The 20,363-nt window shown below is 41.9% G+C and overlaps 1 protein-coding gene across 3 annotated transcripts in view; it reads right to left on the reverse strand.

The window, feature by feature from the left end:
* CACNA2D1 (calcium voltage-gated channel auxiliary subunit alpha2delta 1) overlaps positions 1-20,363 on the reverse strand; it is a 681,161-nt gene that overhangs the window by 365,331 nt on the left and 295,467 nt on the right. For all 3 annotated transcript variants that reach the window (XM_084632490.1, XM_084632488.1, XM_084632489.1), the window contains one exon: positions 5,774-5,833. In XM_084632490.1, the coding sequence (XP_084488616.1) occupies positions 5,774-5,833 (60 nt within the window). The remainder of the gene's footprint in view (positions 1-5,773; positions 5,834-20,363) is intronic.

Below are 20,363 nucleotides of genomic sequence, written 5' to 3' on the forward strand. Positions count from 1 at the left end.
TAATAAGCAATGCAGAAAGACTCTGCTTGTTAAAATACAAAAGAGATATTCCTTATGTTTATACATGTGTAAATACAATTAATATTATGGGCCCGACTGGAAACAAAATTGCTTTAGCTAACAAACCATTGCAGTGCAATCAAATGTGACACCAAATGTAACTGTAAGAGATCCATTTGGGGAATCAAGCAATTATTTCAACACAGAACATGTCCACTCCACACACGCTTTTCCTTCTTTTTTAAAAAGCCTCTGAAATCCAGAAGAATAATTGGACTATTGTAAGTGACAAAAAATATCTTCTTTTCAGTCTTCAAAATCTCAAGAAATTCGGAGTAGCAACTGATGAGGTTTGGTCGATTTGATGGCTGCATTAATCTGAACTAATTTATAAGTACATTTTTTGTTCTCCAACTCTATATTCAACTAGGGAATTGTGTGCTGCCCGGAGTAAAGGAAATGGAGAAGGGCAGTGAATTAAGTGGGCTTTTTTTCTTTTTTCTCGTTATGTTCCTGCTGTTCAATATTTTGGATTCTTCTTTATAGTGTTCACATAGGTCTCAAGAGACCTAACACTTTCATAAGAGGCACATTGTATTTTATGGCCTTAAAGGTAACTGCAAATCAGATATATTTTAATTGGCATTGTGTTTAATCAGAAAAATGATATTTTACAAACCAATATGTAATTAAAGCTGCCCTCCTTTACTCCAGAAAATATCCAGGATCTCTAATATTCCTTTGAAATGTTAAGGTACTTTTTCAGTAATTATTCCTACTGCCTCAATGTTAAATTATTGATGCAAGGCATTAAGAAGTTATTAGACTCTTTACAATAGTTAACACTCTAAAGCATTCATGTTAAAATGGATTTTTAAAAGAAATTCTGTAAAAAATCATTTGGTTTCTATTATATTTATGATTTCTAAACATTCCTGTGTTATAAAGGTTTATTGGCAATGCTCCTGCATCTTAATAAAATTCTACTTACATACAGAAAAATTCACTTCACATAAACCCAGAGTGTTTCGGCTCTATAGTTCTGATCCATTGCCCACTGAAGCCAGTAGAAATATCCATTGGCTTCAGTTGGCTTTGGATCAGTCTCTATGAAGGCTGAATCCCAGATGGGGAGATCCACTCTCAGACACAAGATGCTGGGCTTGTCATGCAGCCCCTCCATCTGCTATTCCAGGCCATGGGCTGGAACAGTGACCACAGCCCCTCTGTGCTGGTAACTCAGAGCATCGGGGGCAACTGGATCTATGTAAGGGCCCAGTCCATATGCACATTCTTAACTTTAATCACATAAGAAGTCCACTGAATTCAGCATGCCAGCCCTCTGCCACAGATGTGAAGTTCATCCATAATACATATCCACAATTAATTTATATTCAGTGCATTATGTTTCATTCATCATTTTCTAAATTTTAACTCTTTTATTAGGCTGTGCTCACCTCACCAAGTCACTAGAAAATGTTGCAGATTTCAGTTTGTGTTTATGGTGCTATATAAAATACATTTATTAAATACTAAATAGCTACCCAGTGTATTTATTTAAGGAAAATTCCAAAGTGATGAGAATGTCACGAGAATACATTGTGTAGTGTTGACATAGACTCATTACAGCTTCCAGGAGAATACTGAACCTGAAATGCTTTGCAGTCTGTATGTATGGTCTCATCCTTGCACATCATAACCCCACAATCAGTTCAGTGGAAGTGGGTCTTGCCCACATGCTCAAAGTCTAACTGATCGCCATATTTGAGGTCGGGAAGGAATTTTCCCTGGGGTCAGATTGGCAAAGATCCTGGGGTGGGGGGGGGGGTTTGCCTTCCTCTGGATCATGGGGCATGGGTCACTTGCAGGTTTAAATGAGTGTAAATGGTGGATTCTCTGTAACTTGAAGTCTTTAAATCATGATTTGAGGACTTCAATAACTCAGCCAGAGGCTAAGGGTCTATTACAGGAGTGGATGGGTGAGGTTCTGTGGCTAGAAATGTGCAGGAGACAGACTAGATGATCATGATGGTCCCTTCTGGCCTTGAACCCTATGAATCTATGAGTTAGGTTAACACAGGATGCAGGTTTGGGCCTTTAGGGCCTGATTGAAAGACCACTGACATCAGTGAAAAGACCCACCCTGAATTCAGTGGGCAATGGATTGGGTCTTAAGGTTGTGGCAGAATTGGGTTGTGGCAGAATTGGGTTCCCTCTAAAATACCAAACTTAACCCTCTGCTTCAAGTTGTTCTTTTCTAACTCTACCTTGCTAACTCAGGGTTGAAAACATAACCCTTCCCCTTTGTTTACACAGTTCACTGAGAAAATGTTAGTTCTTTACCGGCTCTAGGCCACATCACCCTCTACTTACTCCATAGTCTCCATTTTCTTAAACAGTGTGACAAATCCAGTGTATACCACCATGCAATCCCAGCAAAGTCTGTCTCTTCTGTCAGAAGCTTCCCTTTCTGAAGTAGGTTAGCTCTTATACTTGCCGTAGCCCTAAATAGTCACTTTTGTGTAGTTTGTTTGAACACCAAACACTTGAATCATAACTTTCCAGATGCCAGGTAGGTTTGTTATTGATACATCCCCTGACATTGGGGGTGAGGGATGGAAGGAGAGGACTATCTCTCAAAGCAGTTCAAGTAAAATAAATATTGATCTGATGCTCTACTAAAATGTCCCAAACTCTGAGCTTTTGAGCACTGAAAAAAGTGAAGTTCATTTACTTTTTGCTTGCAGTTCTTGTGTAATAGTTCTCAATTTCAGCTGGAAAATAAAGCTAGAAACTAGAAATATTACAAGAAAGTCTTCTCTCATGGAACTAGAGATCATTAAAAATGAGGACTTTTTCATAAAGAAGAGTCTCTTTGTTTTCATCCAAATTTGAATTTCATCTACATTCTTCCTAACTATCCCCACCCCCAAAAAGTCAGAGAATTTTTACTAGCTCTACATGAAACTATCAGCAGAATTAACCAGAAAGTTTTGGGTAAGTTTGGATAAACTTTGCATTTTTAGAGTCTTATCTGAACTGAACCTTTGGAAATTTACCCCACACCAATTATTTTAGCATCATCTAATTAGCCAAGGATACTAGATCTCTGTCCCAGTTCAACTCTAGCTTACAGACAAAATCTTTGAACCTTAGTATATTTTGAACACTTTTGTTATGTAATTGTGCACAAATATTTACATTCAGAACCAGCTGTTACAACAGATGCTCTGACACTTTTTCTACTGGCACACTTCTCATACCTCTACACAGACCTCAGAACTTATGTCATGTCTTTTACCCTCACTCCCCTCGGTTTCTTCCACTGAAATCAGCCAATATAGTCACTCTGTAAGAGTGAGCCTCCCGTGTAATATTGTGGGGGTTTTTTTGCCTGTTTTGTTTCTTCCCCCCTCCAAAACCCCGCAGGCTATCGTGCTACAATATGGCTGTCAAGATCATTGCGGATCATGAGCTAATTAAAATCAGCAATAGACTGTTTCCAAAAAAGCTTGTTTCTCTTGTGATTCATATGCATGGTGCTGAAGGGGCTTTAATAACCCAAAAGAAATAACTCCATCCAACAAGACACTATGAAACCACAAATACAATAAGAAGCAGAGTCCATTGAAAACCTTCTACAGTACAGTTTCTGCTTCCAAAACAGTCATTAGGAGAATGAATCTTGCAGTGAAACATAAGTTTATCAAAAAGATCTGTGTGCAAGCTAATTTGATCAGGCAGTTTCTAAAAAGTAGGCCAGAAGAGAAGAAAGATTACTTCTGGCTAAAATGGAACAAATTAAATTATAAGATGCTTAATACATTTATTCTCAATTTAATTGCATAACCTAATGTCAAGGTTATTATATTCTGCACAGTGTTCTCATCCTAACTCAAAACAGTAAAGCACAAGCTTGGTTTGCAGCTAATTTATTACAAATCCAACTGCAGACTCTTTTGGCCTATAAGATATGCACAGATTGTGATTGCTTTAACTCTATAACTCCAGCCACTGCCTGAACTGTGTACATTAATATAAAATTACACTTAAAAAATTACTTTGCGATCTCTCCTGGGTGATGAATTCTGATGAGACCTGAAGGGAGTATGACAATCTGCATCTCTCCCATTGAAGGTGAAGGGCAAAAGAAAAAAAAGGAAAGCCTAGAGACAGTGCTAGCCAGGCACAAGTGCATAGTGTAGCAGTAAAAGAGTGCATGATCAAACATAGTATCTAAAACTATCCACCCCCTTGTGCACTGAGCCCACCAAAACTGCAGACTCTTGCCCATTAGTGATCCAGGCTCTTCTGAGCTAGTTACAGGATCTGAATTTGGCCAGAACCTAAGTCATATTTTTAACTGTGTGTGTATAAGTAGGGCCCTAGCAAATTCATGGCCATGAAATCACGTCACAGACCATGAAATCTGGTTTCCCCCTGTGAAATTTGGTCTTTTGTGTGCCTGTACACTATACTATACAGATTTCACGGGGGAGACCAGTGTTCCTCAAACTGGGGGTCCTGACCCAAAAGCGGGTTGCGGGGAGATTGCAAGGTTATTTTAGGGGGGTTGCGGTATTGCCACCCTTACTTCTGAGCTGCCTTCAGAGCTGGGTGGCCAGAGAGCAGCAGCTGTCGGCCGGGTGCCCAGCTCTGAAGGCAGCGCCCCAGCAGCAGCAGCACAGAAGCAAGGGTGGCAACGTCATACCCTGCCACCCTTACTTCTGCACTGCTGCCTTCAGAGCTGGGCATCCAGAGAGTGGCGGCTGCTGACTGAGGGCCCAGCTCTGAAGGCAGCAGCACAGAAGTAAGGGTGGCAATACCGCACCATGCCCATGTGATGTAAGTTTGTGTTTGGGACAAAGGCTGTTCAAGTCACATGGTAGAGGATATAAAAAGGCAACTGCATCATCTCCATTTGGTCTTCAGTCCTGCTTCTCACCCCTGAAGTAACTTCTCTACAAACAGAAGCTTAGAACAAAGGACTGATAGACCCATCCAAGCTTTATATGTGTTCCAAAGGGACTTTAGAAGCTAGAAAAATCACCAGTGCTCTAAGAACCTGATACATAGAACTTCAGAGTCCATATATGTATCTGATTGTTTTGACCATTTAACAACTCTCTTCTTGTTCTTTTCTTTTATAATAAACCTTTAGATTTAAATACCAAAGGATTGGCTGGCAGTGTGGCATTTGGGGTAAGATCCAAACTAATATTTATCTAGTAATGTGGCTGGTCCTTTGGGAATCAGAAGAACATTTAGTATAGTGAATAGAGTTTTAAGTAACTTCTCACTTTACTGGACCTATTTGCTGATTGGGAGCCAGAGACGGGAATGCAATAAAGGGGGGCTCTGTGATTTCTTTTTTCTAGCTTCTTTAGAACCAGTGTAGGGGATCAAGAGCACAGTTTTGTGGCTGGTCGGTGAGTCTAACTACAATGTTAACCATCAGTTTTGGGAGAATCTGCTTTCCTTTTTGCAGCCTGCCCTGCCCTTGGAATTTTCAATATGGGCTACCCTAGGCACCTTCAGTCACACCACTGTCCTACAGAAACTGATTTAACTCAAATGTATTCATTGTTCACTGCAAAGCAAATTAGCAGATGTAAAGCATAGATTTTTTTCCATCAGGCCCCATCCATGTTTTCAAGGGAACAGATCCCTGCTGACACAGCTATAGTGACAAGTTAAATTTGCAAGAATAGAGTGACAATTGTAAAGTGGGAAATTTTTGAAAAGGTAGATGAGGGGAAAAGTGAAAACTTACCCCAAACTCATCCCTCCACTGATGCGATTTTTGAAATGTCTCTGCTTTTGTTGCAAGGTTCTGAGGAAAAAGAAAAAGACATCAATTTGGTGTTTTCAATACTTGTCTTAATATAATGATGCTTGTAAACAATGGTCATTATAGGAATGCCTATTTTTCTAACCCACATAACAGCTAGCTGCATAACCGTATTAATATGACACTGAGGTGTAACAGGTGGTAGGCCAGTTTCAGTTTATAGTTTCTTAAATTTCTTATTTATTTATTTTTTGTGGGGACACTAAACTTATGAACAAATATGAGAGATCACTGTGAAGACTTTTAAAGATGCCCGTCTACAAGTGGGATGTACTCAATATATTGGACCCTCTGCTGCACATCCAGTTGAATCCACAGGGTGAAGATCAGGACACCCGTATAAAGCCCAAGAAATAATGCTTTACTCAGGTTGTTCACCTGCAGTGGTGTGTGAGAAACAGATAATGTGCAGTTTCTCCAGCCTGCGGGAATGACACTGGGCTTCAGAAAAGAGGCATTGCCATACTGGATATTAATGATCTTCCACCTCATCTCTTCTAGGCTGCTAGCTCAGCCTGTAGACTTGAACAGCAACTGCTGTTTCAGTGAGGTTTCCAAGTCATTTTCATCTGCCTAATACCAATTACTATTACAAGCATTTATTTGTAACCCATCACGGTGGTGACATAGATATCAAAAGACAGTCTGAGCTATTACAGATCATGACATGATTAAGTTGCCTCCTTCATAGGCCCCACTTTTTGTTTCATCTCCTTTCCTGCCTAGTCACTGTAAAACTTGTCTGTCTCACCAACAGAAGTTGGTCCAATAAAAGATATTACCACTCCCACCCTGTGTCTCTAATATCCTGGGACCAACACAGCCATCACAACCCTGCATATTCACTGTAAAGTAATTTGCATGTGAATTGCCCCTCTCTAAATCAAAGAATTCTTTCACCCAAAATTTCAGAAATCCAACACTGGTGGTAAAGCTCTTATCAACCCCATCTCTCTTTGGTGCTCAACTCACATATATTTACCTAACGGGTAAAGCTGAATTCCTAATCAAATCCATCAGGAAACACAACACGGGAGCCACAGTACTAGAGCAAGTCTCTGACCCTATCTCGTTTGTTGTCCTCCCTGTGGCCGTAACCAGTCCCTGATAAATCAGCAGGCTAGAACAATAAACTATTTATACAAACATAATGACCTTAGCCAATGTAATCAATGTATGACCACTGGGGCAGATCATTCTCTGTAGCATGAAGATTGACATCCCGTGTTACTTTTTAACCGAGAGACTGTAGTTGTAACTGTTTTTTCCTCATACATGTAAATATATTATTTTTTTTATCTCATTACGTTATTTACTTCTTTCTTCTCCTTATTAAGTGATATTTCTATAGGTGGATATACACTCTCTTTATATATATTTAATGTATTTATTTAAATGTGTTGCCTTTCAATTTCATTATGCAGTAAGGGTCATGGTGAAGGAAGAATGTCTGTCCCTTCTGATTCTTCTTGTGTCAAAACATTATAATCCTTTTCATTTATTTTTCATTTTAAAAACCTCCTCATACATAATTCCCAAGCCTTTTCTGGTTCCCCTCTCTAGACATTTCCCTTTTTTCGGCTATACTCTGAGATGAGTAACTACAAAATTAATACTCAATTGAGTAAAAGCACACCATATATTTTAAAAATGCCATTATATTTTCTGCTGTTCCTTTTGCTCACCCACACATGGTAATCACTAGATAGACTGCCCTGAGCACATGCTGACCATAACTACTCCAACTTTTTCTTGAGAGGTTCTAGCTAATTCATAACCAGTGTTTCTGAAAAAGTTTCTTTCCCTAACATGCATTCCCTTGCACTTATCACCATCAATTTAATCTGCCATTATGTTACCCAATCACTAAGATTTATTAGATCCTGGAAATAATGTGTTGGCGAGCATATGTTTCTGCATAAATTTTACCACCTAAATACTTACCTCACATTATAGGTGGGGCTAATGGCACCGCCTATTAATGTTGCCAGACACGTCCCACTGTAAGGCCACGGTTTCAGTTGTTTATCATCTAAACAGCCATTTAACAGCCAGATTTTAACTGTTTGGGCTAAACGTTTCCATGCCCAGGTTCCTGTCTCAGGCAGATATTTTCTTTTAAAGAATATGTCACCCAAAATGCTAAAGCCATTTCCAAGAATAAGCATAACTAGTTTTGCCCATATTAAAAAATTCTAGTGACCTTTGCTTTGAAAAGCTCTAATGTTCCCATGCTCAGAAATCTGACAGAAGAGTGGCCTTTTCCCAACCCTATGAAAATCTGTCAATATATGGCCAAGTTACAAGCCTCTAGGAGGGAAGGGGGTGGGCAGTGTGGAGAAACAGTTCACACATGCTCAATAAAGACTGGCTAGAGCTGTGCGGCTAATACATTCTGATGATTCCATCTGCACCAAGCATGCTCCAGGCCAGGGCTAAGCAGGAAATTATCTGCAATTACAGCTCTGGGCTGCTACAAGCTGGGTGGGGACAGGCTGGTACCAGAACTAAAAGCAGGGAGATTTTCTTTCCGGTGCTCTCAATCTCCCCATGCTGGTGTCCAGGCAGCAGGGAGGAGTAAGCTTCCTGATTGGAATGCACAGGTACCTACTGACATTTCCTACGTTTTGAGGACTCGACTTTGCAGCCTTAATAGCGTTCTTTTAATGTAACTTTGGTTTGGTTTTTTTGTGTGTATTTGTTTGGGGTTGGGGTGAGGGTGAGACAGAGATATAGATATATATGTCTCATGAAATTCCTCGCACAATCTGTGGAGAACTCCCACTACGAACTGCTTTAGCACCCTCTCTTTAAATTCATCTTCAGACTTTATAATGAAAGTCAGACGTCAGGGAAACAGCAAAGGAAGCACACAAGGATATCAACAAACACATTTCCGTATGTTTATTGCACAGAACACACCTTTCTAACAGGCCTTTGTTACAAGGAAAAGGTAATTCAAAGACCTATCCTTCATTTTAATATCCAACTCAGGCAAAACAGTGTAAAGGAGGTATGTTATTAGAGATATGTTGTTAGAGGGAAGAAATGGGGCTAGATGGCTCAGGGGATTGATAACAGGATTCTAAAACTCTCTGATTTTAGTAATCTATTTGAATCTAGTTAAGATCAATAGTGAATAAAATTAATTACCCTCTGATGACATCTTGGTCACTATGGGACAGATCCAAAGTCAGTTAAAGTCAATGGAAAGATCCCCATTGACTACAATAGGCTTTGGATCAAATCTTATGTGAAATGAATTGGTAGTGTCCATTTTATTGCCAGTTGACCGATAACAACAATAGTTTTATAATGTGTAAATCGTCACTTTTGTTTGCAGTCTCAGCCAAGAGGCTGAGACCTGAATGATCACCATCCTGCTGGTGGTGCCTTTAGAAACGAGTTTGGCCACAGCGGTTGGTGGGAGGCTAAGGGCTTGGCTGCACATATGAGTTAGAGCGCATTAAAGGAGCCCCAGGCGCACTAGCTGACTACCTGTCCACACTGGCAAGGCACGCAGAGAGCTCTGACTCCGTGACTAGAGCGCTCCTGGTACTCTACCTCGGCAAGTGGAATAACATTTGGTGTGCCCCTGCTGGGGCACCGTGACGCCAGTGTGGATGCCCAGTCTGTTAGTACACTCTAATCGGCCTCCAGAAGTGTCCCATAATGCCTGTTCTAGCCACTTTGGTCATCATTTTGAACTCTACTGCCCTGCCGTCAGGTGACCAACCATCAGACCAGCCCTTTAAATTCTCTGGGAATTTTGACAATCCCCTTCCTGTTTGCTCAGCCAGGCGTGGAGTGCTCTCAGTGAATCTTTCCAGGTGACCATGCCTCCATGTACCAGGCGTTCCCCAGTATGGAGCAATGGCGAGGTGCTGGACGTCATCAGTATTTCGGGGAGGAAGCTGTCCAGTCCCAGCTGTGCTCCAGCCGTAGGAATTACAATACCTTTGTGCAGAAATCAAGGGACATGATGGAAAGGGACCATGACTGGGACACACTGCAGTACAGGATTAAAGTGAAGGAGCTGCAGAATGCCTACCACAAAGCCTGTGAGGCAAACTGCCGCTCCGGTGCTGCCTCTGAGACCTGCCATTTCTACAAAGAGCTGGACACAATACTTGGGGGCGATCCCACCTCCATTCCGAGGACCACCATGGACACTTCAGAGCCCAGTGTAACAAGGCAGGAGGCGGAGGAGCAAAGCGGGAGCGAGGGTGCTGAGGCGGAGGAAGACACCCCGGAATCCCTAGATGCATGCAGCCAGGAGCTGTTCTCAAGATAGGAGTAAGGTAGCCAGTTGCGGCGGCCAGTGCTTGGGGAAGGACAAACACCAGAGGAGGTTCCCGGTAAGTGGCTTTTATTTTGGGAAGGAAGCTATACTGTGCAGGCTCTTGGGGCTAGGAAGGTTAGGGTTGCATGCATGCCTAGATGCAGAATAGGGCATTGATGTGCTCTCTCACATCATGGTAATTGGCCTCAGTGATCTCTTCAAAGGTCTCATCCAGAACTTAGGCAATCCACTTGCACAGGTTTCTCGAGAGAGCACTGTGATCCTTGTCAAGGCTAACTTGTCTGCGCCACTGTGCCGTGAGGGGTGGGGGGACCCTTGCTGCACACAGGCAAGCTGCATATGGGCTGGGGCGGAAGCCACATTGCAGTAGAAGACCCTCCCTTGTTTCCCAGGTCACCCTCAGCAGCGAGATATCTTCCAGAACAAACTCCTGTGGAAAATGTGGGGACAGTGTTCAGTATAGGAGCCCCCTGCTGCTGTTGGCTCTCCCCAAGGCACAGAAACTCAGAGGACAGTATAGCCGTGAAACAATCAGTCATGCTTGACCCTGTGCTTACTCACCATTTTGGGGCTCCCATGGGTTATGTGCGCTCGCTTTGGGTTGGGCAAATTACGCTCTTGTGTAGACTGTGCTTGCCTTTAAGAATGGGAGAATCATTGCTCTGTCTGGGGTGAACAATGCTGCCTCTGTTAAGTGTTTCATTTTGCCTTTACAGATGCAACCTTGAGATCTCAGCCGTCCGTGTTATCACTGGCTGAAAGACTCCAAAGAATCAGAAAGAGGCCACGTAGAAGCAAGGAAGACATGGTGCATGAAGTAATGCAGCATTCAAGTCATGAAAATCAAAAAGTGCAGGAGTGGCAGGACAGTGAAAGGAGGATCCGCCAGCAGAATGAGGAGCGCCGGCACAAGAATGCAGTGCTCCAGCAGCAAAGCATGCATCAGCTGATAAACATAATGGAGCGTCAAACGGACTCAATCCAGGAACTCGTAGCCATACAGGTGGAGCACTACTGTGCCCGACCACCCCTGCAGCCATTGTCCCAAAACTCTTTCCCTTGTGCCCCCATGTCACCTCCAACCCACTTTCCCCAACATTCAGGTTCTTACTGCCACCAGCTGCCTCCAAAATCTGTAGTGTCACCACCCAGCCCTGAAGACTACGACCCTTACCCTCTGCACTCAACCCTCATCACCATGCAGTATAGCCATCCTGAAGTGCAGCACTCATTGCACAGCACTCCAGAGAGGAAGGCTGAGTATGATAACAGGACATATGCAAATCTGTGATTATACTGTTCCCCACCCCACCTCCTTGCCCTTTCTGTTTCCCAAGCAGTTGTGTTTCTTTTCAATAAATGAATTTTCTTTTCAATAAATGGATTTTTTGGCTTTGAAAACATTCTGTATTATTGCATAAAGTAAAAGATACCTTAGCCCAGGAAAGCAACAGGCACCGCAAGTCAGCGTAGCAAACACAGAATCCTACTAACATTGGAATCACTGCACTTCACTCCTGTGCAGGGCACCAGACATTACTGGTGGCTTTCAGCCTCAAATTGCTCCCTCAAGGCATCCCTAACCCTTGCAGCCCTGAGCAGGGCCCCTCTAATAGCCCTTCTCTCTGGCTGTTCAAATTCAGCCTCCAGGTGTTGAACCTCCGAGTTCCATGCCTGAGTGAATCATTCACCCTTTGCTTCACACATGTTATGGAGGGTACAGCACGCAGATATAACTGTAGGGATGCTGTCATCAGCCAGGCCCAGCTTCCCATACAGAGAGTGTCAGCGGCCCTTGAAACAGCCAAAAACACACTCCACAGTCATTCTGCACCAGCTCAGCCTGTTGTTGAACTGCTCCTTGCTGCTGTCAATGATCCCTGTGTAGGGTTTCATGAGATATGGCATTAAAAGATAAGCAGGGTCTCCAAGGATCACAATGGGCATTTTGACTTCCCCTAAGGTGATCTTCTGGTCTGGGAAAAAAGTCCCTGCTTGCAGCTTCCTGAACAGGAAAGTGTTCCAAAAGACGCATGCGTCTTGCACCTTTCCAGGCCAGCCTGCGTTAATGTCAATGAAACGCTCACGGTGATCCACAAGCACCTGGAGAACCGTAGAGAAATATCCCTTCCGATTAACATACTCCGAGGCTAGGTGGGCTGGTGCCAGAATTGGAATATGCATTCCATCTATCGCCCCTCTGCAGTTAGGGAAACCCATTTGTGTAAAGCCATCCACAATGTCATGGACGTTATCCAGATTCACGGTCCTTCTGAGCAGGATGTGATTAATGGCCCTGCAAACTTGCATCAACACAATTCCAACGGTCGACTTTCCCACTCCAAACCGGTTACCGACCGATTGTTAGCTGTCTGGAGTTGCCAGCTTCCAGATTGCAAGAGCCACCTGCTTCTCCACCTTCAGGGCAGCTCTCAATCTCGTGTCCTTGTGCCACAGGGTGCGGGCGAGCTCATCACACAGTCCCAAGGAAGTGACTTTTCTCATCCGAAAGTTCTGCAGCCACTGCTCATCATCCCAGACTTGCATGACGATGTGATCCCATCACTCAGTGCTTGTTTCCCGAGCCCAAAAGCCGTGTTCCACGGTGGTGAGCATGCCCATGAATGCCACAAGCAAACTCGTATCATATGCGTTACTCAAGTCGATATCGTCGGAGCCCTCACTGTCACTTTGGATCATAAGGAATAACTCGACTGCCAAACGTGACGTGCTGGTGAGACTCGTCAGCATACTCCTCAGCTGTTCGGGCTCCATTCCCGCAAACCGAGAGGGAAGACAGAGCGCGCAGTACAAAAAAAGTTGAAAGATGGCGCCAAATGTGGACGGAAGCACAGGGATCGCTGGGATGCGAACTGATGCATCAAGGGGCGTTGGGACAGGACCCAGAATGCCCCGCACCTCCCGCCCCCTTCCCACAAGCCACAGGGCCAGAATAGGAAGAGGTGCTCTGTGGGATAACTGCCCATAATGCACCACTCCCAATGCTGCTGCAAGTGCCGCAAATGTGGCCATGCCAGTGCACTTGCAGCTGTCACTGTGGACAGACTGCAGCGCTTTCCCTACTGCGCTCTCCGAAGGCGGGTTTAACTCAAAGCGCTCTACATCCGCAAGTGTAACCATGTCCTAATAAGACGCTTCCATTGGTGCTGTCAGTGTTGGACTAGCACTGTGGAGAAAGGAAGTCAAACTCCAGGACTGGCAGGCTGGCACGCTTCACAAGCACTGCATTCATTTTATCTCATTATTATTATTTACTTGCAATCATCCTATAAACAATGTCAGAGCCTAGCCTGTTCCACTGCCAAAGAAGAGCTGTGCCCACTCTACTGTGTTAGGCAATTCAAACTATTCATAGCTAATAGGAAATTACTGATGTCTTATCAGCATTTCCACCCACAATTACCTTCCAACTGGCCAACTTCCATGTTTGCAAAACAAAAACAATTCCATTATAACATGATGCATTATGCTGGGACAAAGCATGGCCTGCCCCCATACAACTCATTAAATTAATTCATTACCTCAAATACCTCAGTGTGATAATGCACTGGCATAATGCAATGGGATGGGGATTTATAAATCCCCATTTCTTTACTTGATACAGCCAGTTCTGCAACAAATTGTAGAGGATGTGCTCTAATGAGCGATAGCTGGTTAAGCCATGTTTCATAATAATATTGCAAAGCGGACATAGTGTGACATCACTGCACAAAACTATACAACACAGATATTTATTTGTATTGGGCTCCTTACACGTGTCTCAATATATCCTTGAAGGACAGCTCTGATCTGCTTCTTGTTTATAGAGAGACAAGAGGAACCCAAACTGGTAAATGGGTTACAATGGAGGAACATCTGCTTGCATTGCCCCTGCTAAGGATTTCAGAGAAGGTAAGGAGCAACCAGACATGAACCTCTCTTTGAAATCTGTAGAGACTCTTAATTAACAAGTTGTTCATTTTTTGTGTTCAACTGTACTTCACAGTGGAACTGCCCAAAGCCAGTAAGAAAGTTAATTCTCACATCCAGTATTTCTATTGAGTGGACGAATTAATAACGCAAAATCATAAAAGCTCCTGTTCTCTTGAAGTTCCCAGCCCAGCTTTGCAGCCATGAGTTTCAAGTAGTTTGGATAAACATCCATATTTGTGTGTGTATTCCAAATAAAAACAATCAACCCTAAATAATAAAGCTACTTAGCACTTCTGTAGCATTTTATAAATGTAGATCTCAAAACACCTTAAAAATGTCTACCTACCTTTACACCTACATTTTGAATTTTGAGAAACTGAGCCACAGAGAGGTAAAGCCCCACATTTACAAAAGTGGCATTTAATCCCAGCTGCCCAATATTAGACAGCTGGGGCCCAATTTTCTAAGATGTTCCCACATCTCCAATTGCAAATGTTCAACACCTCTGGACATCAGGCCCTAGTTGTGCAAAGCTGGGCATGCAAACTCACGGCCCCTTTAGAAAACTTAGGTTGAAGCTACTTGCCAAAAGTCACATGGGAGACCTGAATGCCAAGGTCGGTAAGGACAACACAAACAATTACAGAGCAATGGGAAGACATGGGTGTGGCACCATGATTGAAAATGAAGGGAGCCTTGTTGATCTCTGCAATATGAACGACCTAGTCATTGGCTGAACCCTATTTCAACATCATGAAATTCACAAGCTGAAATAATGTTCTTCAAATGGCAGAGATAAGAAGCAGATTGACCAAACAATGATCAATGGCAAACGGTGACGCTCGCTGACAGATGTGAAAGTGAAAAGAGGAGCAGATGTTGGCAGCGACCATCACCTTGTGACAGCCTCCATCAATCTAAAACTGAGAAGTGGGGGTCCACCAAACAAGGAACATAGATATCATAACATTGACAAACTAAAGTCCCCTGAAATACAGAAAGCTTTTGTTCTGCAGTTAAAGAACAGGTTTCCGACACTTGCAGACCTTGGTGAAAAGGAGGGGAATGCAGATGAGGAGATCAACAAGATGTGGGACAAAGTAACAGCAATCTATAAACTGAGCAGTGAAGCCTGTCTAGGCTAGAGGCAGAAGAGAAGGAAGGAGTGGATTACATCCAGCACTTGGAACGCCATAGAAACCAGATGAGCCCTGAAGAAAAAAGTTTTAGACACAAAATCCCATAAGCTAAAGGACAAATATCACAAGCACTAGAGCAAGGCACACCGGAAGGTCAAATGCCTTGTGAGAGCAGACAAACAACATTATACTGCTAATCTGGCAACACAAGTAAAGGACACAGCTGCTCGTGGTGAACAAGGAACTGTTTACAAAATGACGTGGCTTATCAGTGGTAAATGGCAGACAGCAACAAACACTCATCAGGGACAAACAAGGCCACGTACTGGCAACAGAAAAAGAACATGAAATGCCCTGGACAGAGCATTTCAAAGAATTCCTGAACAGGAAACCACCTAAAGAGGAAGCAAACATCTAGGAGTCAGAAGAAGATATTGATATCAACCACCCCAACTAAGGACACCCGTGACACCCCAACTAAGGAAGAGATCATTCAAGCCATCAAATCCTTAAAAAATGGGAAAAATCCTGGCAAGGATAACTTGAATGCAGAATTGTTCAAAGTAAATCCTGAGTTAGCAGCATTTATCCTGGCCCCTCTATTTGCATCAGTTTGGGAAAGGGAAAAATTGCCAGATGAGTGGACCAATGGGGTAATAGTGAAGATACCAAAGAAAGGAATTCTCAGTGATTGTAATAACTGGTGTGGTATCACACTTTTATCTGTGCCAAGCAAGGTATCGTGTAAGATCATAGTCCAGCACATATCTGAGGCAGTTGATGGCGTTCTCAGAAAAGAGCAAGACGGTTTTCAGAAAGGGCATGGATCCACAGACCAGATCTTCACGCTATGAAACATAATAGAACAATGCTTAGAATGGCAATGGAAACTCTATATAAACTTCATAGACTTTGAGAAGGCTTTTGATAGCATTCACAGGACCAGCCTATGGTGCATTCTGTGGGCATATGGAATCCCTCTCTGTATAATCAACATCATCAAAAGCTTCTATTCCAACTTTACATGCAGTGTTGATCACAGTGAGCTCAGTTTTGAAGTCAAAACAGTAGTACATCAGGGGTGTGTCATATCTGCAACATTGCCACCAACTGGATAATGAGGCATTCAACAAAAGACATGTCAAGAGGCATTAAATGGACACCCTTCTCATCCCTTGAAGACCTGGAGTTCACAGATGATCTCACTCTCCTATCATATACTCAACACCATATAAAAGAAAACCAACTCCACTCAACACATTCAGCCAGCAAATAGGACAGAAAATCAATCTCAATAAGACAGCTATCATGACCTTTAATATTGCCTCACCATCACTAGTACAGATAGAGGATCATGTTCTCATCAATGTAGAAAAATTCATATACTTGGGCAGCACTATCAGCCATGGTGGTGGAACAAGCCAGCACATCCAGAACAGAATCCATAAAGCCAGGAAAAATGTCAGGAGCTTAAATACAGTCTGGAAATCATCAAAATACAACACCAAAACCAAACTCAAGATTTATCAGAGCCGCGTACATTCAACTCTACTTTATAGTGCAGAATGCTGGGGAATGAGAAAGTCTGATGTGGCCAAACTGTCTTCATTCCATACAACCTGCCTCAGAAAAGTTTGCTGTATCTTTTGGTCCAGAACAATCTCAAACCAAGATCTATTCACACAGTACTGCCAAAAAGATCTGAGCACCATCATTACCAGGAGACACTGGAGACGGATTGGCCATGTGCTTCGGGTAGAAACTGATTCCACCACCAGAATAGCACTAAGATGGACACCGGAAGGCGAGAAAAAATGAGGACACCCAAAAACAACACGTTGAAGAACTGTGGAAGCTCAGCTGAAAAACCTGGGGCACAGCTGCTGAACCACTGAAAATCTTGCCAGAAACAGACAGGAGAGGAGGTGCTTCACTTCTGCCCTAAATGCCAGAGGCATACTGGGAACATGATGACGATGGTTCTAGTCCCAACTATTGTCATACAAGGTGCCATTTTTAATGGTTAGTGTAGGGATAGTCAAGCAGAACTGCAAGAATCTAAGATTTTGCAACTAACTTACAAGTGTGATCACGAACAAGTCACTTACCCTTCTTTGTAAAGTTGGATCTCTTTGGACAAAAAGCAACGGAAGAACGTCTAGAACAGTATTTTTTAAAAGCACAATTAATATTTGACTCCTTATTTTGTAAAGTTAAGATGTTCTCATGCACAGATGCTGTGCCTATTGTTCCGAACAGGGAAGACACTCTACCGCTATTGTTGTAGGAGCATGTAGTCTAGAGAGGGAATGCTCTGTGAAAAGTATAATTAGAAGCCAGGGTCATACACAGATGGACTGTGCAGCAAATTAGGAGTTGTTTGTGCCCTTTCTCGTTCCTTGGTGATGTACAAAGATAATCTCAACTTTTCTCACCCTCACCCCTAAATAATTTCTGCTTTTTAATCACAGAAATCTCAGGTCTTGCCTTCATTCTTTCCTGGGAATATTCTCTGGAGACCATGAGTTGGACAGTGATGCAACAATAGGCTGAAACTTGAAAAAAGGCTCAACACTGCCACCCCTATCAGAGGAGGACTAAGTAAGCTAAAGTTTAGCTTTGAACCTACTATGATGCTATTAAACTACTGCAGATCCCCACAGGATTCTCCAGCAAAAACTGGGACACCAAGAGCTGATATTTTAAAGTTTAAAAAGAAGAGAGAAAGGTCCCTAAACAAACTTTTTTTTTGCAAATTCATTTTGATCGTTTACATCTCTATGTGCCTCAGTTTACCCATCTATAAAGGTGTTGTGAAGAAGAAAGTTTATAAAGTGTTTGGAGAACCGTGACTGAATGGAGCTACAGAAACACTAAGTAGTATTGTTATTATCCTTTTGAGTACATATACCGTGATATAAAGAACATTATTAAGGCCAGCATTTAGACATTATTTTAGGTCCCCATAGATGATGGGGAAAAATCTACTGTTTTACAAGAAGAAATATTTAAAAATATTGCATTGGGCTAATACTTGCCAGTGCTCTTACCTACAATTATTTTTATTTGTTATTTTTTAAAGAATCAGATCTGCTGTCCATTGTTTTCTTGATATGTGCTGTTCAACTATGCATTACCTTCAATAACCTTCAATTCAATGAGGCGACGATTATTAATATGAAAACAACTAGCCTTTGAAACACTGTCTCTGCTCACAAGCAGGTATTCTCATCCACACACTGAAAAATAATGTTGCTTATTGTTACATTTCTTTTAATCTTTCCAACTGAGCTGCTACCCTTAAAGTAAAATATCCATTGTGGAAGACTAAGAAAATGCAAACGGATCCAAGGTTTATGTTTATTTCAACTTTTCTGTAACTTTTAAAGGGGTTACAAAAACCCACATAAATCGTACTAACTGTCAATATAAGAACTGCCTGTTTTAAAGGTCTAGTCCCCATGTCCCAGAAAAGCCTTTGATGTACCATAGTCTGCAGGAACAAGACCTGAAGAAGCTTTATCTGATCCGTTGAAAGAGCAACTCCCTAAAAGGCCCATTCATCTTCCAACGTTCCCTTTTCTTGTCTGTCATATCTTTATCTCCCCCTAGCCAGCACAGACCTCTGTCAGTTCATGGCTCTATTACAATTATATTCAGTAGAATGAAATCAATCTTCTTATGCTTCCCACCTCCTCTCTTCAAGTATTTCATCTTGAAATAATATTTGACTACCCCTTTGTACATTAAGCCATTAAAAAATGTGTAATCCGAGAGCTATTAGACCTCAATAGTCTGACAAAAGCTTTCTAACACGCTGAATTCCACGGAATATTTTTTTTAGGTCATTTAAAAAGAGATGTGCCCAGGGAGAATGCAGCAGCATCACAGCTGGCTTCGAACAATTTAGAAATATAGAATGAACTTCAAATGCTGCTTTGGAGATATAATTCAAATACTCCATCCTGTTATGTATGAATAATACAGAAGACATCACTGTACAGTATGTGCAGGTTATATATATAAATAAAAGAACATATACTATCACACAAATATTAGGTTTCAGAGTAACAGCCATGTTAGTCTGTATTCGCAAAAAGAAAAGGAGTACTTGTGGCACCTTAGAGACTAACCAATTTATTTGAGCATAAGCTTTCGTGAGCTACAGCTCACTTCACAAAAGCTTATGCGCAAATAAATTGGTTAGTCTCTAAGGTGCCACAAGTCCTCCTTTTCTTTTTACACAAATATTAGTTTCCTTTAATTATAAACACCACACCATACCACACAGGGAAAGAAATGGGTTGGGATGGGGGTGAGGTATGCAGTTCCTGGCAAAAAAGAAGCAATAATGCAAGAATATTAAGAGAATGCTATTTTAAAAATGTTTTAATAAAATCTGATGATGCATTGCAAGCTAGAAGAATTATTTATTTGTTCATAATGCTGCTACTTTCTCTTTATTAAGCTGAACGTAATTAAACCACTCACATAGAACTAGATTCTGCTACCCTTACTCATGTATGATACCTAACTCTGTAGTAATCAATTGTAGTAAATAGGACTATTTATAGAGCACTCATTGTAAGTAAATGTGGTTAAATGATCCTAAATCAGTGATACTCAGACTGAGGCTCTCGAGCGGCAAATGGCTCTTTAACGTATCTCCTGTGGCTTTTTGCAGCACACAATATTAAAACTCTGTGATTTAATTATTAACCCAATCAGGATGTTTTACTATGTTATTAACTAATTGTAGTTGATGAAATAATACTTGGTCAGTCATTCTGCTGTGAGAATAATTATATATATACACATATATATAAATATAAAACTACATATTTCCCCCATCATACTGTTTAAATATGAATATATAGTACTATAGTAAATGAAACAATGAATTCACACTACTGTGGCTCTTTTGGGTAATTTTGATAATTAATTTGGCTCCTGAGCCACTGAGGTCTGAGTATCACTGCCCTAAGTGATCATTCTTCCCGAATATTCCAAATTTGTCATGATTTTTCTGTGGGTAACTGCTATGAAGATAATTCATAGATTCCAAGGCCAAGATCATTGTGATACAGGAGGTCAGACTAGATGATAACACAGATCACAGAATTTCCCCAAATACCTC

Source organism: Lepidochelys olivacea (assembly GCF_965140295.1).
Source record: "Lepidochelys olivacea isolate rLepOli2 genome assembly, chromosome: 1".
Taxonomy (NCBI): domain Eukaryota; kingdom Metazoa; phylum Chordata; order Testudines; family Cheloniidae; genus Lepidochelys; species Lepidochelys olivacea.